The sequence below is a fragment of the Ricinus communis genome, chromosome 7 (assembly GCF_019578655.1).
Source record: "Ricinus communis isolate WT05 ecotype wild-type chromosome 7, ASM1957865v1, whole genome shotgun sequence".
In the NCBI taxonomy this organism is placed as follows: Eukaryota; Viridiplantae; Streptophyta; class Magnoliopsida; order Malpighiales; family Euphorbiaceae; genus Ricinus; species Ricinus communis.
The window spans coordinates 6106758-6132697 of NC_063262.1; the positions used below are offsets into that span (position 1 = coordinate 6106758).

Consider the following 25940-nt stretch of genomic DNA (forward strand, 5'->3'; position numbering starts at 1 on the left):
AGATCCCCCCAAAGTTGAAATTTTAGATGGACCCCAAATATCAGAATGAACAATCATAAAAGGTAAATGACCTCTATTAAAACTTGATGAAAAAGAGCTTCGATGACTCTTGGCAAGTTCACAAACATTACAACGAAAAATAGAAACATCAATGTTGTTAAACAGACCAGGAAATAACTTTTTTAGGTAGCCAAAAGAAGCATGCCCTAGTCGTCTATGTTGTAACCAGATTTCTGCTTCATTTTTTTCCTTCTTTGGAGCATCCATTGCAAATGCATGATGCAACTTGGAAGAAGTATTCGATTGCATGTCCAAGTAGTACAAATTCCTCGCCTAATACCACGACCCAATCGTCCTTCGTTTGGATATCCTTAAAACAACAGAATTGGGCCAAAAATAACAATACAAGACAAAGCCGATGTTATTTGGGAAACAGGATAAAATGCTGTAATTTAATGATGGAACAATTAAACCGAGTCTAAATTTAAAGAATTGGTGGCGATAATAGATCCCTCTCCAATAATTGGAACCTCATTACCATTTGCTATCAAAACAGATTTTTGTAAGGATGGTCTAAGTTTCTTAACCTGTCCAGAATCAAAGGTCATATGATTTGAAGCACCAGAATCAATTATCCATGTATTATCACAAACAGATGTAGAAATATTAAACACCTTACCTTCCTTGCTTGTGGTTGCTACTAATGTTGAAGTTGATTCAACATTGTCCTCACTTGTTTTGGTTTCGAACAATGTAAATCGGGAATTCTTAGCTTTCCTTCTTTGTGATCCTCGATTCGATCCCACCAATCTGGATAGCCTACAAGCTCAAAGCAACAATCTTTGATGTGGCCTGACTTATTACAATGAGTACATTTTTGTGTGGACTTTCTAATACCAATAGATGTCTTTAACTTGTTGCGAATCACCATAGCAGACGGAGTCTCCATAGTCTCCTTTTAATGTTACACTACGGTTCTCCTCTCGTCGAATCAGGCATAGCTTTCTTCAGGCCTCAAGTAGACTCCTGACGTAGGATTTCTCCGCGAACTGCTCAAAGTGATCATCCAAATTTAAAAATATATGCACCCGTAGTCGTTCAATAGATTTTTTGTACGCAACCACATCATCAGGATCCTTCATGACCACTTTGTCTCTGTGATCCAATTCCTGAAAAATTGCAGTTAGTTCTCCATAATATTCAGAGAGAGATCTTCTATTCTGTTTGGCTGCAAATGCTTTCTGGTTTAAGGCGAAGAGCTGCAACTCATCACTGCCATCATAAAAAGCTTTTGATAAAGCAGTCTAGATTTCATGAGCAGTGGATAAGCGTAAATATCGCTTCATAATCTCTGGACTCATAGACATTAGCAGCCATCTTTTCACCTTTTGGTTTTCAGCATACCACTTTTCATACCCATCCTCTGATTCAACACGTGGTTTTATTTTTCCTTGAATATAGGAAAGCTTTTCTCTTTCAGCAATATGCATTTCCATTAGTTGAGACCATACATCATAATTTGATTCCGTAAGCGTAATTCCTGCATTGAATGCTCCTTCAGATTGAATGATAATAGGTTTTGAATCAGATGGTTCACCATCTCTACCACTCATGTTATTTTAAGTGTTTCAAAGACTTTTTTTTTTTTGTAGGCTCTGATACCAACTTGAAAGAAATAACCTAAGAATTAGGTTTTCATTATTGTATTCTGATATCAAAAAGAGATACATCAGCCTTATATTTATACTTATATGTAAGACTTTGATAGAAACTAAATAACAAACTCTTAATAGCTAGACTCTATATTTAAAAGATAAATACTTATCATATCCTAAATTTAAAAGCTAAATACTTATCATATTCTAACAACCCTAACAACTCAAAATCTCAACAATTTTCACATTATTTCCATCACTGCATAATCCGATTATATTTAATTATCTAGTGATTAACAAAGTACACAACAAAATTCCATTAAAAAAATTCCCCACTAGCTATTACATTTAAGAAGATAAAGCAACCCTTCATAGTTTTAAGACCAAATCATACTAAGATGGCACCTTTTGGATAGTCTCAATGAAGCCAAGTGTCTTCTCCAAGCTTTCTCCATCTATGCAAATAATTGAGAAAGGAAAAGCAAAATTACTGTCCATTACAAGGCCCTAACTCCTTGGCAGGTTCTAAATCATATAAGTAAGTACTAAAATAATTAATTACAAAATGTTAGAAACTATTACTCATTGTAGTTATGTTATCTTTTATAAAACTGAGAGAAGAAGAAAAAGAATAGAAGTACTAACCAAGTTTTGGTATAGTGTGTCCCTTGCTGTGATGAATGATTATAGGATTAACAAATGACTCCAATAAGGCAATCCCCTCTTCCTTCAAAAAATCTGTTTCCCCTGCAATATGCATCATACCATTGTCCTTAAAATGAATGAGGATTTTCCTCAAAAATAATAAAGAATGTCCAGGTTGATGTGGTAATATAGTTTAAGTCTAATCATTAATTAAATCATGAATTTTATATTTTTTGATAATTTTATCTAATTATTTTGAAATTTTAAAATAAATACTCTTATTTTCAATTTATTTTTAAAAATATTTTTTGGCAAATGTTTTTGAAATTTTACAACGAAAAAATTAACATGGCAGGTGAATTCTGCTTGCTAACATAAAATTTAGGTGAATTTTGCTTGCTAACGTAAAAATTAGTGAATCAATAAAAATTTTATTGTGTTTATATATAAAATATATAAAAGAATATACATATACGAAACTTTTAATGGTTGTATTGTTAATTATAGAACAAACTAATTTTGTTGATTAATAATAATTATTTTTTTAGTAAACATAGATAACTTTTTATATTATCTTTCTTACTATAAAATTTTAAAAATTATTATCGAAAAATAAAAAAATAAATATTCATTTTAAAATTTTGAAACAAACTAAATAAAATTGTATAAAAAAAGTGTAAAATCCAAATATAATTAATAATTATGCCTATAATTTGTGTCAACCTATGATAACTTACTACTAGAATTGTTCAAAATTCGGGCCGGGTTGGACTTAGATCAGACTTTATCAGGTTAAATATTTTTTAGATTTGGTCCAAATCTGATTCGATTTATGATTTTGATTAAGTTGGGTCCGTTTTTAAAAATTTATAATGTCTCTAGAAAAACCGGGTTTGTTGAACGGACTTTAAGAAGACAACATTTCTAAACTTAATAAAAATAATTGGACTTTTTTGAATTCGGACTCGGACATATTGAATGTAAAAGTTATGTATTCGAACTCAAAAGTTTTCAAGTATAAGTTTAAGGGGACAAACGACAAGACGTGCCAAGTATAAGGGGCAGCGGATGTATTAAGCCAATAATGTTATGAACTTTACATACCTATGAAGTGGAGAGAAGGGCATTCCACTGGGGATGAAAATGCACTAACAGCCAGTTTAGGCAGCCCGAACTTGGTTCCACCAAACTTAGCTCCTGAAATTATTATCAAAAACTTGATCTTTGGAACCTTGGTAAGGCATACTCCATCTTCCTGCATTCCTGGCAAGGCAGCTGCTAAAATTGCCCCCTGAAATTTAACAGTAAATCAATATAGCCGGAAAAAGGAAAAGAGAGTTTCATATGCAAAGGAAAAAAAATGAAAATCTGAAATTATAGTTGTGTTAAATTAAATAAAATACCACTTCACCTGAGAAAAACCAAGTACAGCATCAAAAGGCCCACGCTCTATCATGTAATTTTCTATGTAAGTTAAACATTCTTCAAAATTCCAGTACTCAGTAAAATCCTACAATTCAAGTCAAGATTTTTAAAACAGAATTAAATAAACCAGCTGTTGATTTTACAGATTGAATTGCGTTAGCAAAAAAAAAAAAAAGAAAAAAGAAAAAAGAAGGGACTGACCTGGTTGCCTTGAAACCACTCATAGTAAGGAGGATCAAAGATGCCTTCAACATCAGATTTTCCTCTAGCAGGAAAAGGAGCATCCAGAAAGACGAGATCTAATTTCTCTAGTACATCTCCAGGCCACCTCTCTACCAATTTCTTCAGGATTGCAGCACTTGTCCTGAATCCATGCAGACACAGGATTCTGGGTTTCTTCCGTATCTCATTTTCCATCTGGAAAGATTTGGCTCTTTTGTTCTACTCCACCAACCACTTTCAGTTTAGAAATTTAGTAAGTAACGGTGGCTAAAATAGCGAAACTCTTTTTTAATAATAAGTCCAAAATATAATCTTGAAGTTCTGCGTAAATAAATCTATCTATTTATTACTGTAAAGTAATGACAGAGAAATTCTTTTTGCTTAGGTGGTGGATATTAATTATAATGAATAACCAAAACCAATATTCAAAAGCTTAATCTCCATTTCAGTTTATTATTAATATATATGGGGCAGGCAAGGACGGAGGACCACTGTCCCAGATTTTGACTTATTTCCCATATTACTCTCTACTCCTAATTCTTTTTTGAAAACTAAAAAATTGTTAAACATTCCATTTGATTTTTATATCATTTCCTATTTTTCTAATATGACATATAATATTTTTATAAAATTATTTTATAGTGTAATATTTTTTTATATTTTTATATTCTACTAGTTATCTTTTAATATTTAAAAAATATATTTTTATTATTTATTTATAATTTTGTACTAAATCTCTTTCCATCAAAATTTCCATTAATAATCATTAACTATATTTAGTTTTATATCATTTATCTCCTGATATTTTGTGTAATATGCATATTACCTCTTATACTTTATTTGTTATATTAGAGTTCATTTATCTAATTTTTGTACGAAAATTAATTTTAGTATCTATATAAAAATAATTAACTAGTGTTATTTAATTATTCTAATTTCTAGTATTTAAATATTTTAAAATATTTAAATTTATCAAAATATTAAGAAGTCATATAATTTAATTTTAAATTATTAAAGTAAATAGATATTATTCTTATTATTAATTTTGTTACACTAGAATTGTAACATTGATAAAAAGTTTAAAGATTAACTTATATTTTTTCTATGAATTTAATTCTTTACTTGTATTAGTTTTTAAAATACAAGGAGATTTTAGCACAATAAATAAATATAGAGGATAATTTATATATTGCCCTAAAAATTATAAAAAATAGTATAAAATCAAAACTAGTTACTAATTGTTTAATGAAAATTCTAACACAATGATTTTAGTTTAAAATGAAAAAAAATAAAAAATAAAAAAATATAATTTTCAAATGTTGAGAGATAAATAATATAATATAGAAAAACATAAAGAGTATATAATAATACTCCTTACTTAGAGAAATTTAAAATATTAAAGAAATTATGTAAAAAAAATGATATCATATCAATTAAATAAAATTTAATATAAATTAAAATGAATTATGTAGTATTATCTTTTTTCTTCTTTAGCTTTATGCGCCACAAAGTATAAGCACTTGATTATCAATTACATAATTGCTAAAAAGAAAAATTATCAATTAAAAATGTGAAAATCAGTATCAATTTAGTGAGAGGCCCGAATAATCAGGAACGCATCTTTTTTAGACAAAATAAATAAATAAATATGAGGGGCCTGAATGATATTTTAAAGTATGCGGTGTTAATGGTCGGTGCCTATCCATCGTTTACCAATTGCCAATTGTTATAACATTATATCAGTCCATGATTCTATATTTGACTGAACTTTATAAATATATTTTTATAAATATATGCGAGAGTGAAAATAAAATACGCGTTGATCCAGTGTGAAATTTTTATTTTTCATCCCTTTTCAAATTGTATATAGTATGAGAATTTTTATTCTTTTCACTTATTACCCTACTTTTAATTTATTTAAAATTATAATAAAATTAATTTATAAAAATTAATATTATATTAATTATAAAAAATATTTTTTTTGATATATATATTTATTTTTGACATATGAGATTTTAATTTTTTAGAGTAATAAAATAAATTTAAAATTAATATTATATTAAAATAATATCTTAAATATATTCTTTTATATATTTGTAAGAGCTAATTGTTTGTCTATTGTACCGTCGATATTATTTTAATTATAAATAATAATATAAATTAAATTTATATATAAATTTAAATAGATCTTTTAATATTTTATAATTAATTAAAATATTATAAAATAATAATAAATTAAATAATTTTAACATCTTTATTATATTTTAAGATTTTATTAATACAAAAATATAAAAATTATAAATAAATTAAGAGAAAAACTATAAAATTATATATAAATTTAAATTCTACGTATCAATAATGAGTACGTGTGTCAAAATTAAGATCATATGTGTTAGAATATAGTAACACATATTAAAAAGAATTATTTGACTAGATACATATTAATATGTTTTTGTTCATTTACATGTATTAAATGTTCATTTTCTATATATATAATATCCATTAGATGTAATATTCTATAATAATTAATTTTTTATGTATTTAAATATTCATTATCTATGAACTTAATATTCGTTAAAGTTAATATTTATGTTCATATTCATTTAATGTATTATTCATCAGTGTTAATATTAATATTCATTATCTAGTATTGCAATATTCATTATCTGTATATATAATGTACATCAATATTCTCAAATAAAAATATTGATTATTTACAAAAGCTTTTATTGTTGTTTGATGCATATTGAAAAAATCTTATGATTGATATAAACACTCATCATTTATAAGCATAATATTCATTAGTTGTCAATGGATATTCGTCATTGATGAAAAGCATACCCACTAATTCATTCAGATAAATATATATAATATAGACATAACATAAATCGTCCTTATGAATATATATAATATAGACATAACATAAATTGTCCTTACACAAATGGTAAACAAAAAAAATATCAAGCTAAAGTTATAGTACAAATATTTATATTGTGGTATACAAATTTTTCCAATAAAATTAAATTAAAAAATAATAAACATTTAAACAATGAATATTCAATATATACTTAATGAACATAATTTTTTTTAAATTACGTTAACATCTGACATGCACCAGTATTTGATGCACGTGTAGAAATTCAAGAGGTCCATAAAATTATATGGACAGAGGTTCATCTTATAATTTGTATACAAATTTCAATTGTTATAACATGGATCCTAGTCCATGATTCTATATAGACCGGAGTCCACAACACACATGTTGTAATACCCAGAATTTTTCTTTAATAAAGATAATATTAATAATGATTAATAAATGAACTTTATTTAAATTACTTTAATTATATTTTTATTCGGTTTAATTGGAATGATTTAAATGCAATTTTGAAAATTTAATATTAGACAAATAAAGAGTTATTTCTATACCCAATTAGTTTGATTTTTAAGGAGTTAATTAAGCAAATTATTTGAGAAATAAATTATATTTTGGTTATTCAATTTTTTCCCAAATGTATATATAGTATATATATAAATAAAATTATATATTGGGAAAATGATGGAAGAGTTTGTAAATGATGTTTTTATAAAAGAACTACTAGGAAAAAATGATATTTTAATTAGTTAATGGTATTAAATTTAATTGGAAAAATATTTAGCAAATTGATTAATTAAATTAATGGTGTGTTAGGACTAAATTGGAAATTTATTTTGGAATGAGGATTAAAAATATAATTTTATTATTATGGGGGTTTAATGAAAATTTGTATGTTTGGTATTTGTGTCGGCAGGGGTATATATGTAATTGTGTATTTTCAATAATTCTAATCTGGCCCAAATTAAATAGTTAGGAGCTTAATTGAAAGGCTAAAGAAAAGTTTAGGGGTTAATTGGAAATTTTGCAGGTTGAAATTGTAAGTAATTAAAAAGTTTAGGGACCAAATGGTAAGAGGGAAAAAGTTCAGGGGCCTAATGTTGATATGGAGAAGAAAGAAAAGAAAGGAAGAGAAGAGAGATATCGGGGAGAGTGAGAGGAAGCGGAAGAAGAAGAAGGAGGCGGGGGCTGCGGCGCAACGGCGTGGATCGGAGGAATTGTGCGAAGGGCAGCGACTTTCGGTGGTCGTTTCGGCCTTTTCGGTCGATCTCGGTGGCAATCGGCTCCCCTTGGAGAGAGCTACCTTTTGGCGGTGGCAGCATCGGTTTTGGTGGCCGGAGGAGGGAATTCCGGTGAAGTAGGTGGCAACCGCGTTTTTCAGCTTTTCCGGCGAGCTCCGGCGGAGGATGGACGATCGGAGGACGTATCCCGACTCTTCTCAGCTCAAGCTTCGCAATGGCACCGTTTCATGGCGATCGGGCTTCGTTTGCAAATCGACGGTCAAGATCGTCCGCAAATCTCTTTGAATGATCGGGGGTCGGACCGGAAAATCAGAAGCGGGGATCGTCATCAGCACGTCGTTTCGAGTCCAATGGTCTAATTTAAAATTAATTTATTAATTAATATAATATTAAAATATAATTAATATATTTTTTATGATGGAATTAATATTATTATCCCGATTAGAAAACTATTTATTAGTTAATATAATATTAAAATATAATTAACATACTATTTTTTATGATAGAGTTAGTGTTTAATTAGGAATGTAATTTATGAATCAATAAATGTAAAACTATAAAATTATATATAAATTTGAATCTTATATATTAAAAGTAAATACACATGTCAAAAGATTTTAAATAAAATATATATATATATATATATATATATATATACTTTTTATAAATTCCTTTAAATAAAAAACAAGACATATACCATTTAATATTTTATTATAAACACTGTTGTTAATAATTAATAGTAACATGGAGTTATTTTGTGATTTTTTTTTATCATCGAGGATATTTAATTTTAACTATTCGCTAGCTTTTTTTTTTTTCTTTTTATTCTCCCTGATGTTAGAAATTTTTCTTGATGGTAACTAATTCTTTTATTATAACTCTTTTCCACTTATAATAACTAATAAAACTATATTTTTATCTTTAATAGTAAAAAAATTTATGCTCTATTTGATAATAAATTTTGAAAAATAGATGGTAAATAAAAAATGTATATAAAAAGATACCACCACTATTATAGTTTTAATATTCACAAATAAATTAAGAATTTTAATACTAAAATTAAATTTACTTAGTTGAATATTTATTTAAGACTTTATATTAAGTTTACTTTTATTAGTTATGAATTTTTTATTTTGTCTTTCTTTATAGGAGTTTTTTTTTTTTTTTTTATGTGAGTTCATTTGTCTTTCTTTATGAGAACTTATTTATTTTTTTGTCACAATGTTAGTATGAGTTTATGTCATATATTTAAATTATATTATGAAGTTGATTTGTCGTTCAGTATACAATTCGAGTGAGATGTATTTCTTTTAAATGCATTAATCGTAGTCAAAATATAATATACAATTATTCGATTAACACAATCAATAAAGTTTAGATAAAAAATTTATTTTTATTTTTTAACTGTAATAAAATTTAATTATCTATCATAAGTTATACTTATTAATTATTATTAATAAAAATAGCTTTTTTGTTTAAAAAAAACAGTGACATTGATTTCCTTTTAAAATATATTATTTACCAAACAGTAGAATGATTATTTGTTTAAAATAGAATGAAATTAATTCTTAAAATTTCACTATATTTCTTCACAAAATGGCTTGAGTTTGGTTATTTGGGTTTGGGCGTATGAAGCCCAAATGAAGACGTTACCTTTCTTCTCTCCACAGTCAAAAGAAAAGGCTCGTAGTCGATATATGTAAAATGCTTGAAAATGATTCAAATAAATTGTTTCTCGTCATTCACTTGATTTTTTTTTTTTTTCTCTTCTCACAATCTCCTCTAATGGCCTATCCTTATAGATCCAGGCAAGTCAAGAGAAAAAAAAATCTACTTTTTACGCTTGTAATTCTTAATTTATAATTTTATAATATTGTCATCATTTTGGTTCTGTATTTATAGGGAAGGTCTTAGCGCGAGACCAGTAGCAAATTCAGAGGAGGTTCAATTGAGGATTGATCCGGTACATGCTGACCTAGACCAAGAAATCTTGGGTCTCCATAAACAAGTTAGTCAGCTCAAAAGTGTATGTTCTGGTACAGAAAAATTCTATTTTTGTTTCATGATGATTATTTGGTGCAATTGGTAATATGAGTTTCCTTTTTCTCTTTTTTTTTTTTTTCTTTTTTTATCCATATCAGTTTTATTTTTGTATGGTTTGGAGAAATCTTTTTTTTTTTTTTGTATTTTAATTTATTGAAATGATCAGTGCTTTATTGATAATTTGATACCCATCCGTGCTACCCCTCTCTCTCTCTTTCTCTCTCTCCCCTTTAGTAGCACTTCTTATTTTGTTAATCTTGGTCGAATGATATAATGTGCTTTAGGGGAGAATTAAGTTCTGCTCATTGCATATATTTTCAAATTGGTTTATCTGTTAAAATAATTACTCATTGTCATGAAATTCATGGCATCTTGGAATTTGATAGTCCCAAAACCATATTTATATCCTCAATTTTAATGGCTGTGTTTGTATCCTGTCAAAATTTTGAATTTTGCAAATGCCTCATCCTGTGGCTTCTATTGGAGTTTCCCCATATAATGATGTCTCTGACCATTGGTGTGGTATTTTGGGATCCGTTCTGCCAGACTTCCAGGGTGTATTTATGATCAAATTCTTTCCTGGTCTTTTTTTTTTTCTTGTAAATTATCAATTTCTTGTTGGTTTTTCTGTCTTCTGAGCAAATCTAGGTTATCTACTTCATATACTTCTTCCAGAATCTTATCATTACTGTGAAATCTTCTACTACCTGTCAGATTTCAATCATACTGTAGTACCTACACCCCTAAGCTTTTAAGGTGCGAACTTTGTTCTTTATAATCTAAACTTCTCTCATAAACCATCGCAAATTAAGCTCAATTGTGGTCTCCCTCATTATACTATAAATTTCTGATGTTAGGTTTTTGACTTTTCATCAACTCATGTAGAGGTTATGGATCACATGGTTTGCTTGTTTGGTTTAGTTGCTTTCTTTGTTGATGACTGCCCAAATGGTCTGTATCTAAGGTATGGACTACATTCTTCTTTTCAGTCAATCCATCCTAGTCCTTTAGGTAAGCATTTGATATGTTTGTTTAAAACATTTACCCTGATCGCTTGAGGTTCTTCTATCTTTCTTTCTACTAGAGTAGAAAATCCCAGTTTATGGGGTCTTCCTTTGGCACCTTGATTACGGAGCATCCACTCCTTTGATAAACATTTGCAGTAATTTGCTAATTATCAAACATTTAATTGCTTGTATCTTTTGAATCTGAAATTGGAATTTGACAGTCAAAATTCTTCTCTCTGTCTTGAGAAAAGTAGTGCACTTAGGGACTTGGATATGAGTATTGATACGATACACTCCAGATGTCAGACTGGGCTATTTCTGTAACTTCGTTGATTTTTCCACTAATTTAAGGTGCCAAATTATCAAAATAGCCAGAAGAATATGTTAGGTTCAAATTCTGAAGTCAAAGTATTGCAACATGAAACTGTAAATACAGGATCTGGAAAATCACTGCTGCTATAGAAGTGTTTTTTATACTGTGACGCGTATCCAGTGAAGTGACATAATATTATTGCAAGTGAAATTTCTTAAAGAACTCTTTGGCTTGTGGTTGTCGTATTTCCCTTTTCGGGGGTGGCTGGAATTCCTTGGATTGGTAACCGATTAGCTTAGTCATTAGTCACTGTAAATGTTGGAGATATTAATCAGATATATGCATTACGAGAATATTAAATACATCATTTGTTATTGCAACAACTTCTCTCGCAACTAATACTCTTTCTTCTCTTCTGAATTACAACTCTCTTTCTCTTTCTCTCTCTGTATTCTTATATATGTTCTTATCTCTTTCTTCTTTCTTCTACTTTTCTCTCTTCTTTTATATTCCACTGCTTCTTTGTTCTTCGATCTCGAAGAATAGCTATGGCTATGCATAACATGGTTGAATTAGCCACCTCTGATTTTTTATTGATGGGATTGAAATTTCTTAAAATTCCATGTGACTTAGCTTGAGGGCAAGTCGTGGCCCAATGATAAGGTTGGGTTACATATGATAGATGACCCTTGCAAAGTTGGAATCCTTGTGCACTAGGGAAGCACTTTACTGTGACCTGGTCTAAGTTGAAAGTAGGCTGTCTGTATATCTGACATTTTTAACTTCAATCATTGTTGTTCTTAATGTTTCTGGTCACACTTTTTTGCAGGTGGCACAAGAAATTGAAACAGAAGCTAGAATTCAGAATGACATAATCTCTGATTTGGTACATTTTCTGGCTTGTTTTCCCTCTTATCTTCTTTTTTAAACCCCTTTCGTCTTTGAAAGCTAACTGGCAAGTTCTAGAACTCATGTAACATAACATAAACCTGAGATATGAGTGCATTGGAAGTCTCTAAGCTTGGTTGTAGTACTTTTTTCTGGTATGTATGATTGGGTCAGATTTTGTACTAAAACATTATGCATTGCATGCACATATATATACATTATGCTAACAGTTAAGACACTGTTGTTCAATAAAGATGACGATGTGGCAAGTTGTGGTTTCCTATATGCAAATGCAAAATCTGTATTTTAGTATAATTTAATGGATTCATTGGTGATGTGAAGCTAGTTTTAGGATATCAACTGTAATCTTAGAAATCACATGCTTTAAGTATATTGCAGACAAATACACGGTTAGACCTCTCTAAATAGTATATAATCTATTATGCAGTAACTTATTAATTACTGGAGGTAATCAATTTGTAAACTATCTACTTAAAAAAAAAATTAATGTATATTTGCTAACTACATACTTCTAGGTAGATAGAAAGCCTCCATTATGCTAAGTTAGGCTTATATTTTTGTTGCTTGTATGTTACCAATGAGCTTGGTATACTTCCCCAATATTAAATTAAATGCAAGGAGGATAAATTAGATGCTCTTTACTTGTATATTTCTCTTCTTGACCTTCCAAATCCATTCGTATTGTGGCTCATAACAGTACTCTGAAGTATTCAGTTCGAGATTAGGAAATTTGGAAAGAAACAAGCTACACTGAGTAGATTATTCTCTAAGGAATATATTTCTGTTATGCAGCTGAAAGAATTAGTGGGCAATTAGTTCTAGAAGAAGATTGATTCTGGTTGTTAAACAAAATCTTTGTCATAAAATTCAGAATAAAAAAATACAATGACAATGATCTTCTAGCTATCCAAAGGGATTGAATGGAAGTAATCTGCCTAAATATTAATTCAATAAACTTAGACAAAAGTAAGCTAAACAACATTGTATAAAAGAAACTTAAAAAAAAAATTTAGATAAGAAAATTGAAAGATGCTTGAACTAATTTTAGTTAGAATATTAAAACCATCATTAGGGTTGAGCAAAAACAAACCAAACACTTCCGTTTACATATCACCGGACTAAATCATTTATCACTTTAGGAATGGAATGTTAAAGTTCAAATCTCACCAAACTAAAAAAAATATAAATAATAATTCTATAAATTATTAAAAAGTTAATATTTGATAATTAATTTATTAGTCATTTAGTTTGTGAAACTAGAAAAAGATTCAGTGAAACATTATAATTCAATAACATTATGCCTATAAATTTGCAGAAGACCTTGCCAACTTTTAATTGAAAACTATAGAAAATGAAAATATGTAAACCAGAGAGTATGTATAAGAAAGAGATTGAGACTTAGTATGAGAGAGAGAGATAAATGAGAGGGATCATAAATATTCAATACCCTTGATTGATGCACATGTTATTAATATGTGTGTTATAGTTTTGAAGGTTGTGATGCAAGACTATCCTTGTCCTTGTGGACGTCATCCTTTTCATTCTCTTCCATTTTGAATTGTTATTGAGATTGTCAAATCGGCTTCTCCATTGCTTCTTTTGACACTATATTCTCCACATCTTCATTTTCAATAATAATGTCACGACTAAGTCTTCTTCAATCTTCTTTTTTTTTTTTTTTCCTGCCTATAGGAGTAAGAACATGTTGAATAAGAAGATATTTTTCTTAGAAAGGAAACAAGTCAATTTCTTCCTTTTTTTCATCAAAATACTTGTCATAAATTGGTTTGTGGAGGTTGCTTTCATCAACTATAATCTCAACTCCACCATTGAAATCAAGAAATTGCTCTTTCACTCCACTCGCGCCGTTTTATTTGCAGGTCCGACTACATGAAAAGGGTTTTCATCTTTGACTTCATCATCAACCTTCTCGAGGGTGTTTGGTCACCTTCCAAATTCTTCATTTGGGCTCCCACTGATTCCTAATGCTGCAAGGCTTCTACAACCCTGGTCAAGTCCACAATCATTCTTTGCATCATCTCCATTTGCTTGGGCCGATTGCCTCTACATCGTCCTCTTCCTTGGCCAGCCATGGTTTACTAGCTAAAATTCCTTATGAGAATATAGGATCTTTTGCCTTTGATACCTCTTGACGCCGTTGAAGGTAGTCTAGAAAAGATTGATCTTGGTTGGAAGAAGAGAAAAGGTAATAGGATTAGACAATACCTCTTAGTTATAAAACTCAGAATAGAAAATATAAGGCATAATAGTCTAAAATATCCAAATCTTTGCGGTAGTTTGCTATTTTGGCCAATTCTTTAAAAATTGTCAATTTATTCATGATTTGGCTAATTGAGTGTAATTTTGGCCAAATTGAATTGCCGGACAAAATTAAGCAACGCGAATGATAATGTGAACGCAATTTAAGAAATGAGAATTCAAAATTAACGTGTATAAATAATGTGGATTTAAGACTCATCAATTTGGATTTCTCATTTCCTAATTGGTGTCTATATATTACTGTTCGCGTTACTTAATTTTGACAAACAACTCAATTAGGCCAAAGTTGCACTTAATTTGTTAAATCATGGCTAAATTGACAATTTTTAAAGAATTGACCACAATGGTAAAATTTCGTAAAGGTTTGAATTATTTAAGCTATTAGTTCAAAATATAATGATAGATGGTGTTCTAGAAGTTCTATCTATACTAGCTATAAAAAGGATTTAATGGAAATGACCTATTAAATCCTATCTAAATATTAAACGAAAGGAGAAAAAAAAAAGTAACCTAAACAACATTGAATAAAGGAAACTTAAGAACATTAAATAAAAAAACTAAATGACACTTGAACCAAATTTAGTTAGAATATTAAAATCATAATGAATAAGAAAACTGAATAACATATGCTCCGGCATCAATATGTTAATTGTTGTTTTTTGATATTTTGTGATAATTATTATATAGTAGAAATATTTAAATTATGCTTATGAAACATTGTCAGTTTTATGAAATTTTATTAAATGTCAAAGGTTATTGATTATCGGGGTATTATTTTAAAGGGGTTAGATTATATAGAAGGTTTCTTTTTTTTTTTTTTCCCTTTATTTTAAATGACAAGGTTGGGTATTAATTTAAAGAGGTGAGACTGCAATAATATTATCAGGTTATTGATTATCGGGGTATTACTTTAAAGAGGTTAGACTGTACAGAAGTTTTTTTTTCCTTCAATAGTTTTACCATATACACTTGAACTTGCATCAAAGTCCTTGGAATTCACAAACAAACTACATCATTTAAGGTATCTTCTATCTGGAGAGAAAATGCATTTTTACAATATGCTATTTGTGGTTCTCCTAACAGCAAAGACTGATGAGCAATGCTGAGGTAGGGGTGAGAAGTGGCATGAGGAGGTTGAACAGAACCGTTGTTCAACGAAGATCAAATCATATCTTGCAAGTAATCATTTTTGGTCTAGCTTGTTTTACTGTAGTCTACTTGTGGTCAAAGCATTTTAGAAGATGAGATTGAGCTGAATTTATGGTTATGTATGTTCTGCAAATGTGGAGCTGGTAAATTTAACTTGTAGCGGTCCTTCCAAGTCTTTTATTGTACATCTAGGCCTTGTAAGGTTGCATCTTGAGATGTTCACTGAGATTATGCATACAGTAGACAGTTTTTGGGTGAAAATTTTTGTTATTATTTTCTTTTGCTGCCTACACGGAGTGGAAGTTCTTATCTTTCGATCGAGCGAGCTCAGCTCTATCCATTCAGGAGTTTGTTCTTGTCCATTATAAGGAGAACCTGAATCTCAAATGTTGCCTTCCGAAATTAACCTTTGACCTCCATTTTACCTAGTGTTCTGCAAATTTTAAAGCTGCTGAAAGAGCGGCTTGAATGCTTGATCACTTTGCACTTATCCACTCTCGTACACATGACAATGATGGGCAAAACTAGCTTCATCATTGGCAGGCTCTAATGCAATTTGTTATGGACATCGCACTAGAAAATACCTGCTCTTCTCTTTGTGTATGAATCTGTTATGTAAACATTGCACCTTAAGATCATTGTATTGCTCAGGCATTTGGAAATGGCCTTTGGAGTCTCAACAGGCAAAATTTGTAGTTTTGTTGTCACTAATGCTCTCATTGTTATTGATTGATCAACCTCTGTTGAATGAGATAATGAAATCTTGCAGTTTCTTTTTCTCTGTCCAGTTATATGTTGTGGTAAAAAGTTTTTTATTTGCATTGAACATTCAACTTGATACAAATGCTCAGCTTTATTTTCTTTCATCAAGGTTCTTTCCCCCCTTCTTAATGCTAAAAAACACTGGTGTTTCTGGGTGTGGTTGGTTGATGTGAAATCTTCTCTTGTTCCTATCTGTTTCACTGGCATGGGCAGGAATTATTCTTAGTTCATTAAGGGAAAGAAAAAAAAGAAAAACGACTTTGCGAAAATATTATTTTACTGGGTTATTTCAAATCTGAACCTAGAATTATACTCAACCAGCAAGTCCAAAAGGCAGTTGGCATTTTTGACTGGGTTTTCATACCTAAATTTATTATACAATCACATTAACTGGCTCAGTCTTTCAGATGAAGCAAACTTAAAAATCAAGAAAAGGCAAGCACATTGTGCTGTACGTGGAATGGCTTAGGTGGGAAATGCCAGCGTATCTCATTGTTTCAAGAAGTATAGATAAAAAGAAAAAGGAATAAGGTTCAATTTTGCTTTCCAACGTTCAATTTGATCCTTTTTAACTTTTATGGCCAATTTAACTTCTAAACTTTTTGAATAGATTCAATGTAGCCTTTGTTTAAGAGAGTGAAAGGTTATAGAATGCAATTTGACCACTCAACTTTTAATATAGGTTTAATTTGCCATTCAACTTTTTGTGTGACTTAATTTGATTTTAAAAAATAACTTGAATTGTAATTGATTTAATTATATAATTAAATTTATATATTAAATTTTTTTATATATTTTAGATCTTTAATTAGTTGGTGAAAGTCATGTGGAGGTTAATAAAGTGATAACAATAATAGTGTTGAATTGTAGAATCTCATATGTGTTTTTATTTTGTAGTGATAATGTTGGTAATTCTTTATTGATTTATGGAAAAGTAATGGTGAAGATAGTGAGTTGGTTTGATGTTTTATTGATTTGTGATAGTTCTAGAAAAGGTTATATTTATATTTTTAACTTTTAACTTAGAAAAAGAATAAAATTTAATTTGGCCCTTCAATTTATCGCTCGAGTTCAATCTGCCTCTCAAACTTTCCAATCAGGCTCAATTTAGATGTTTTTCAGACTCTTGTTATAGTGCATGGAACGAAATCGTTTAGAAAAGGGCTAAATTGAACCTATTCGAAAAGTTCAGGAGTTAAATGAGCCATACAAGTTAAAACAGTCAAATTGAACATGACTTTATGGTTTGAGGGCCAAATTGAACCTTATTTCATAAGAAAACAACTCTCTTTTCTTTTTCCTTTTTTTTTTTTCTCTCCTTTCCTTTATTTTTTTGCCATCTTTTCTTCACCCACAAATTTGCCTATGGATTTTGTTGCATTATGCTATTATGCCTCCTAAGTGAAAGTGTGTGCTGTTGAGTCCCTGAATTATACAATTTAGTCTCATTAATCCTACAGAAATTTGTTAAGAGTAACCAACATCTATAACATACGAAAATGTTAAAAGGGCATATAAGTGATGAGGGTCAACGCCCAATTGATTAGTTCTAATTATTTTAGTTATTTTTGGACACAAATCTAATAAAAGCTCAATCCTTATTCATATTATTAGTGGACTCTACATTCTATTCTATCCATTTTTACCTTCCACTTGAGTAGAATACTGCATTAGTCTATTGGTTGTCCAGAAAGAAACATTACTAGAAAAAACATCTTATGTAATTGGTCTGAGAAAGAAAATCATGAAATGTAATTAGGATATCTCGAATTGGGGAGAATAACATAGCAGAATTGAATGCAACATGATGATTTGCTCATAGAACACTAGAACGGTGAAAACGTAGTCAACAAAGTGTACTAATATCAAATATAATTGGAATTTATAAAGCATGATTTCAATCATTAAGCAACCAAATCCAAGTCAACCATAAACATACGAGACCATTCCATCAAACATCTTCAGGACATAAAAGATCATTACCTATAAAGCACTAGTCATTCATTTCAGTGGAAACCCTACTGCAAATCTGAAGAAAAAAACTTTGAATACCCTACGCTATATTGACTAATATATATAGTATTTGTTATCATAAGAAACATCAGGAATTGTCATGTGATTTTGGTTAGAGCTTTCGCTGTTGCTCGTCAATGGCTATCGCAAAATCTGGGGCGGTGGAGCGGAAATAGCGAAGTTGAATTTACAGTGCTATTGCAAAATGAGAAGGGAGTAGCACGAACTGATCGAGTCACTTAATTGGAGCTGTCAATGGCATAAAGCAGTAAAGTTTAGGGGGCAGATGTATGAGAAATTTATGAGAGGACTTAGTCTACCATTTTTTCCGTAGACAAAATTAATTATTCATTTATGAAATTATTTATTAGATACAATATTTATACTGATTGTTTAATTGTATATTTTTTTTAATATATAATCTAATCAAAGTAAATATTATTTCTAATAAAAAATGTCACATATCAATATATAATTAATTTTGTCTACGTGATAGACTAAATTTTTGGGTTGTACGGCTTTCCTATACTTAATTTGATTTTAAACCTCTTTATCTGTCTCTTCTGTTGAACTCTATGAGGATTTACATATGTTTATTGACAAATTCCTGGTGGAATCACCTCTTCGATTCATAAACCAAAAAACAAAAATCACTGTTTGAATATACTGATTTTAGGGTTTCTTTTTCCTTCCTTTAATTTTCGTTTTAAATGCTTTTATAATACAAAGGATGTTCCAACAGCAGCTCTCTCAAGTCGCAACAAGAAAATAAAGTTCTAACAGCAAAACTTAATTTCCCACATCATCAAGCATGCTGCTACTTGCAGAGCTCATTTACAAATTAATATCAAGACTTTAATCAGCTTCATCTAAAGAAATAGGAAAAAAAGGAAAAGTAAAAGCAGTATCAGTATTGGTTGTTAAGTTTATTAGTAAACGTCATTGAGCATTCATTATAAATGCACAAATGTGTAAGAGGGAACAATATAAAGCAGCTGCTGTTGTTTTGCAAAGATGATTTTAGTTGATGTAATCATTAAAGCTAAATCCTCAAGACTCCGTCCAAGCATATGCTACTGCATATATTTAAATACAAATATTAATTTGCAATCATTCCGTAACCTTCTTTCACATGTAAACTTAAATCTTCCTTTTTCTTTTTTCTTTCTTTATTCCTAAAATAGGTCAATATATATTTTCACTATATAACAGAGATAGTCATTTCTTTACACTATAAAAATATAAATTCATCTAATAAAAAGAAAAATCAAATTTAAAATCTCTCATTCTCAACTTAAATATCAAATGTAAAAATGATCGGAAGAGTTCATCTATATATATATATATATATATATATATATATATATTTTTCACAAGTTTGGTGCCAGCTTTTGCCAGCTACTATTCACAATTCAAGCAACTTGTAATCAATTAACAAGATTGATTAAATTACTAGCAGAGAAAAATGTTTCCATTACCCACCCACCATAATTCAACTGCTATTAATTCTGTGTCACAGAAGAACTATACAATGAACTCTCCAGCTATACACGTGTCCCAAAATGACCTTCTAATGACACATGTCTTTGAAGCAGAGGAGTACGTTCGGCTTCACCTAAACTAGGGCACAGATTAATTAGCTAAATCTCTATTCTTTCTCCATGTTCAAAGCTCGACAAGCAGACATGCACGTTTTAGGGCAACATTATTTATTTTTGTATATAAGAACATGTTAGGTGTATCCCATTTGTAACGGTTACTTTAGTATTATTATTCTTTTTTCTCTCTCTACAATTATCTGCACTAAACGGCTATAACACAGCTAATAACGTAATAAAATATATTGATAAAAAAACATATAAAATCAATAAATACAACCCACTTGTATTGTATAACAACAAACAAATGGGTCACCATCGTGGTAGTCTATAAAGTATACTGTAAACAAAAGCACAAAAAATCAATGGATCACTTTCATTAAGAATTTTAAAGGTTTAAGCATGAAAATGAAATTCAAAATGAAAGCTATATTCATTTGATTTGATATATACCATCATTGACTTGCTCCATCCACATCCATGATCAAATAGGGAAAAATTGGAGTTTGCCACGTGTCCTAATAATTAGATTTGAAGCTTTTAGTAATATTTAACTGTTATTGATTAAAATGTATTTAATGTGTCTAACTTAGTACTCCTAAGTGCACAAATCGTTTCTATAGTAAGGGTAAGTTCACAACGAAATCGATCTCTCAAGGAACTATGAGGCTACTTATTATAAAGACTAATTATTAACATAAAATAATAAAAATAAATCTGAACACTCTAAACCAGTATTTTGAGAAAATAATATTCATAAAGTAAAGTAACTAAATAATAAATAAATATGCAATAAAAATACTTATGATTTAAAACTATATACTAAAAATATGCTAATTTAGCCTAGCCATTTACTTAGTAATCTCCTGGTTACTTTAAGTCTAAATTTAATAAATGAGATAGTGATATATTTTTTTCTTTAGTCACTCAAACTAACGATGCAACTAGAATTTCTTATACCTACATATATTTGAAGCAAAGTTAGTTTCTCTAATACATTCAACCTAAATATGTTCATAATAGTTACGATTGCTAAATTAATATAATGGTTAACTAACAGTAATAACTGAAACTAATAAAGATATGAAAGTAAATAAATCATTCATTAAATAAATAAATAACAAGATCTATACAAAAGTAAAAAGGCTAAACTAAAACTACCATGACATATTTAATCCAATAATCATGGTATTAAATAGAAAGACATAAAACAATAAAGTAAAAGCTTCCTTTAGATCTAGAATTTCTTCAAGTAGGAAGATGATTGGTCCTCACTCTCTACTTCTTAAAAAGCTCATTAGATCTTAAAACGAGCAATGAAAACTAAACTAAAGTGTTTATGGAAGAATTATAGAGAAAATAATGGTGGATAGATGTAGAAAGTAGATACGAGAGAGCTCTCCTATCTGCCAAAAATTAGGTTTACAGATATATATATATAGGAAAGAGTCATCCTCTAAATAAGTCTCCCTAGAGATGTATATCCAATATAAGTCTATCTAATAGATAAGACTATAAGTATCTTTATTTCCACCAAAAACTATCCTACAAATAACACTTAATATAAAACCTAAAAATTATATAAATGACTAAAATATCACTTAATATAAAACCTAAAAATTATATAAATGACTAAAATATCATTTGAGTCTTGTAATATTTGGATGGGCCTTGCAAATAGCAATTTATGCGTCTTAATTTTGGGCATTGATACAAACATGTCCAATTAAGTTTCTTTTTAAGTATTTAGCTCCATATTTTTCTCTCTTGGCTAATATTACCTGAAAATAGAAATTAAGTTTAAGTAAGGTAAGAATACATATTTTCACTATATTATATACACAAATCATATTGTTAAACCTCTAAAATATCCTAAATATTTATATATAATTTGGACCTATCGGTATTGTTAAATAATTCTCCGTCGGATATATAAAAAAATATAAAAGAGTTTATAATGTAAAAAATTAATTTAATTAAACTAATGATTAGATCTAAACTAAAATTAATCTATTAATAATCCATTTGCATTCCTCTAAGTCTTGATCTTTCGGCCTATGAAATTTTTTATTTTTTATCCACTTTAGATATATAATATAAAAAAAAAACTTATTAACTTAAGTATGAATTATCTCACTTCGAGTGTATAATAATTAAAAAAACAAACCGATTAATTTAATTTAAATCATGCTAATAAGTAGATCTAAATTAAAATTAATTTATAAATGATTTATTCAAATTCATTTTATTTCTAATATCTGGGCTCGTAAAATCTTTACAGGTATCCATATGTGAACATGAAAATGTCAAAAATATTTTGAGAGAGGGTTATTAAGGTAAATAAAACCGACCACGCTAAAGAGCTGTTGAAAAGGTTAACGCGGAGGCCAGATTGAGGAGAAGTGGAAGGCCACCAATTCTTTCCAATTTGTATGTATTATTCCAAACGTTGATAGGAAGATGGAGACATCTTGCTCACCTCTTACCTACCCCCACATGTCCGATTTATGTAGTAAATTAGCCTAAATTTTATCACTAAAAACCAGGTCAAATCCGTCTCAAGACCTCAACATCCAATCTTTGATTATTTACCAGAAGAACCCTAATCTTAACAGGTGTCATTTCCTGGCTTGTTTTGTTAGGTTGTCTTTTTTTTTATCTGATCATTAAAGAAAGAAAGAAGAAAGTTCGAGGAAGTAAAAAAAGAAAGAAAAAAACTGATAAAGATTTAAGAATATACGAAAAGCCAATTATTTTCACATATTGCCATGTTATGTAGTGGGGGGCTAACACACTATTAATATATCATTGCTTACTCGTCTCTTTTGTTTAATGATTCAAGGAATCTCTTCACATTAATTAAATCTGTTGATCTTTTCTTCTTTATATATATATATTTCCTACCCTTGTAGCTCTCTTCACTCTCTAACCTTGTTCTTTCTTTCTTTCTTTCTTTCTGTCTTTCTTGTTTTCCAGAAAATCAAAAAGCAATCTTTCTTTTTTCTCCCAAAGGTATCCTTTAAAGATCATGAGGATGAGTATTTCAATGCTTAAAGTTTTCTTGGTTTTGGGTGTTCTTGCAACTTCTTGCATGGCTCAAGCACCTGGTGCATCACCAACTCCATCACCAAAGGCAGCACCAACTCCATCCCCAACAGCTCCTCCAACTCCAACTCCAACTCCATCACCATCAACAACACCAACACCAGCTCCTGCACCTGCTCCAACTACAGCTTCTCCATCTCCTTCACCAGTTCCCCCTCCATCTGAGGGTCCAGCTTCACCTGCCCCTTCTCCTCCTGCACCAACACCGGATACTGCTTCTACACCTTCTTCTGATTCTCCTGCTCCTGCTACTCCACCTCCACCAAGTGATAACTTTGCTGCTGCCAGGTTTGACAGAGTTATCCTCGCAGGAACTGTCCTTGCAGGAAGTTTCTTGGCCTTTACTTTGGCTTAGAAATGGGATCTCAACTTTCAGTATCATCGGCTTAAGTAGATCTTTGGTTTCATTTCATGGAAGGAGAAAGGTTGAGATCTAGTATTCTTGTTATTTGTTCATCTTTTGATACTCGTTCCTTTTCTTTTTTTTGTTCATTTTCTTTGGTCTTTTTCCTTTTCTCTTTTTTTCTCTCTTGTGATTGTTGATTATTCTATATTGGATTTGGATGGTGGTTCTTATTATTTTGGGTGGCTGGGAAAGGCTGTGCTTACACGTGTACGATCTGATGGCGGGGACGTGGATAAATCAGTGTAGAAATGGGCATTTGTGTACATCAAATAAATAGTTGAATAAAACAGTTTGCTATTCTTTATATGTTTATAATTTTGTCTAGAAGAAAAGACACATGCAATAGGCCTATATGCAATTTAATCTTTTAGTGTCTTATTTTTCAGATTTAATACAATTTTTAGCTTTGGCAACTAATACAACTAAATATTTTATTTTTTTACAATTCAAATCACCGATTCATTTTCCGATAACATATTAAGCTAAAAAAATTGAGTTTGCTTTTATGGCAAAAATAAATAGATAATTAATTTTTATTATGTATTCCGATCAGTTGAATCTTTCATGAATAAAAATACTATTACAAAGTCAGAGGCTAGAGTAGACACTAGCATTAACAAAATATCAGCAACCATCTTCGAGACGAATTGGGTACTTGAGCTTGTTCAGTTTCCACCAACCTGATACATCAAACTCTTCCACCCGATGCAAAATTGACTCCAGACTACAAGAAAAATTGTAATTTGGCATGAAATGGACATCGTCCCTAAAAATAAAATTAACTAAATATTATGTGGACATATTGCTTTTAATTGTAATTAAACAAAATTTAGCTTAATGTTGGAAAAGCTAAAACTAGCAAAATACAATCAATGTCTTCTCAAAAGTAGAAGTTAACTCATGGCAATGCAAATAAGAAATAACCTGTTTAAATAATAACAAAGTTAATATATTTTTAAAATGTAATAAGCTTTAAAATATTAAAAACAACCCATTCGACATGAAATGAGTTTCAGAAAGTTTGCATGATAAGAATAACAAGTAACCTGCTAGCCAAAACTAAAGTAGTGAGCAAAAGCTAATTTTGTTAAAGCTAAGATTGATGCAACTATGTTACCTCTACAATTTAAGAAATATATAACACATCAACTGATTGAATAATAAGTGAAATCATTATTGAAACAGTAATAAATTTCATTAAACTTACTCTATTTCCTCAATTGTTGTCTCCTTATCATATTTTGAATTACTGAATTAGCAAATTAGATTGAGCGAGCAGGTTTAGGACCATACCCTAATCCCTTAATGCGGCATGATCCAGTGCCCAACACTGGATCACATTTCTCACGTATTTTACTATGTTGCTAACTAAAAGAATTTTAAGGACCATTAATACGACATTTCCATTAAAACTAAAAGATGTTGGAGACAGGAATTGCAAATATTTGTTTCAAATAATGTTACCAAAAATGTCCGCAAAACAATATTATTATGGAAGGATTTTAAGAAATTTTTTTGCATAAGCTTAGTGTATGTTTTCATAAATATATTAATACCGATAGATAATTGATATATATTAATTAGTTTAAAATAATATAATATGTATCAATCATCTAATATCAAAGTATAAAACACTCATATATATGTATCAATATATTATTTATTATGGTATATAAACCGAATCTATTTAAAAATTGCTCCGACTTCAAAATTGTCCTTAATTTTCTGTTCTCTTACAGTGGATCCAGATACTAATCCAACTCAGATTTCAGATGCTGTCTATTTGTGATCTTAGAAAAATACAAATCAAAATTTGAATGTCCATTCCAACAGTAAACAGAGCTAGATCTTGTATAAATTTGTTTACATGTGTGTTTATTCATATCATTTATTACTTATTAATATGCTAATCCATTTAAATAAACATAATTATTTGTATTACTCATAAATAATGTGGGTCAGCCCGTTTAAACTTTTTTTATTTTCATGTACTTATTTATAAATATTTATTTTTATATACTCATTTATAATCATTTATTTTAAATTTAAAAGTGTTTAATTACGTGTTGTGTCATATCATTTTATTTAATTTAAATGGTGTCAAAAATTATGTGCGCTGATTGCTGATGTTGCAGAAACAATATTGCTCCAAATCAGGCAAGCAACAGAAAATAAGAACTTTCAACTAAATGAACAGATTCTGAGGGACTTGAGGCCCGAGTGAAGTTGCTATAACAACTGGCTTTTCACAAAAGCACTTCAAGGAACGCTTTTATCAAAAGAACAGTCTCTTGA

At 29.6% G+C, this 25940-nt stretch overlaps 3 protein-coding genes across 4 annotated transcripts; 2 read left to right on the forward strand and 1 right to left on the reverse strand.

The window, feature by feature from the left end:
* Window positions 1–1176: 1176 nt before the first annotated feature.
* On the reverse strand, window positions 1177–4293 carry LOC107262509 (esterase CG5412-like). Its single transcript, XM_048376283.1, has 6 exons — window positions 3927–4293; window positions 3712–3810; window positions 3405–3591; window positions 2301–2402; window positions 2061–2110; window positions 1177–1540 (listed from the first exon to the last, which is right to left on the reverse strand). Exons 1-6 carry the CDS (start codon window positions 4140–4142, stop codon window positions 1496–1498), a joined length of 699 nt encoding a protein of 232 aa, XP_048232240.1. The 5' UTR covers window positions 4143–4293; the 3' UTR covers window positions 1177–1495.
* Window positions 4294–9669: 5376 nt separating this feature from the next.
* On the forward strand, window positions 9670–16548 carry LOC107262436 (bet1-like protein At1g29060). Of its 2 annotated transcripts, none has more exons than XM_015728260.3 (4): window positions 9670–9868; window positions 9963–10068; window positions 12253–12309; window positions 15696–16548. In XM_015728260.3, the coding sequence occupies exons 1-4, from the start codon at window positions 9765–9767 to the stop codon at window positions 15855–15857; spliced, it is 429 nt and encodes a 142-aa protein (XP_015583746.2). In that variant the 5' UTR covers window positions 9670–9764; the 3' UTR covers window positions 15858–16548. The 2 variants fall into 2 exon arrangements, with proteins under 2 accessions (XP_015583746.2, XP_015583745.2); XM_015728259.3 differs by having other exon boundaries at window positions 9678–9868; window positions 9963–10086.
* A 6439-nt stretch (window positions 16549–22987) lies between these two features.
* On the forward strand, window positions 22988–23957 carry LOC8258863 (classical arabinogalactan protein 7). The gene has a single exon (XM_002533928.4). The coding sequence runs from the start codon at window positions 23163–23165 to the stop codon at window positions 23592–23594; it is 432 nt and encodes a 143-aa protein (XP_002533974.1). The 5' UTR covers window positions 22988–23162; the 3' UTR covers window positions 23595–23957.
* Window positions 23958–25940: the final 1983 nt, after the last annotated feature.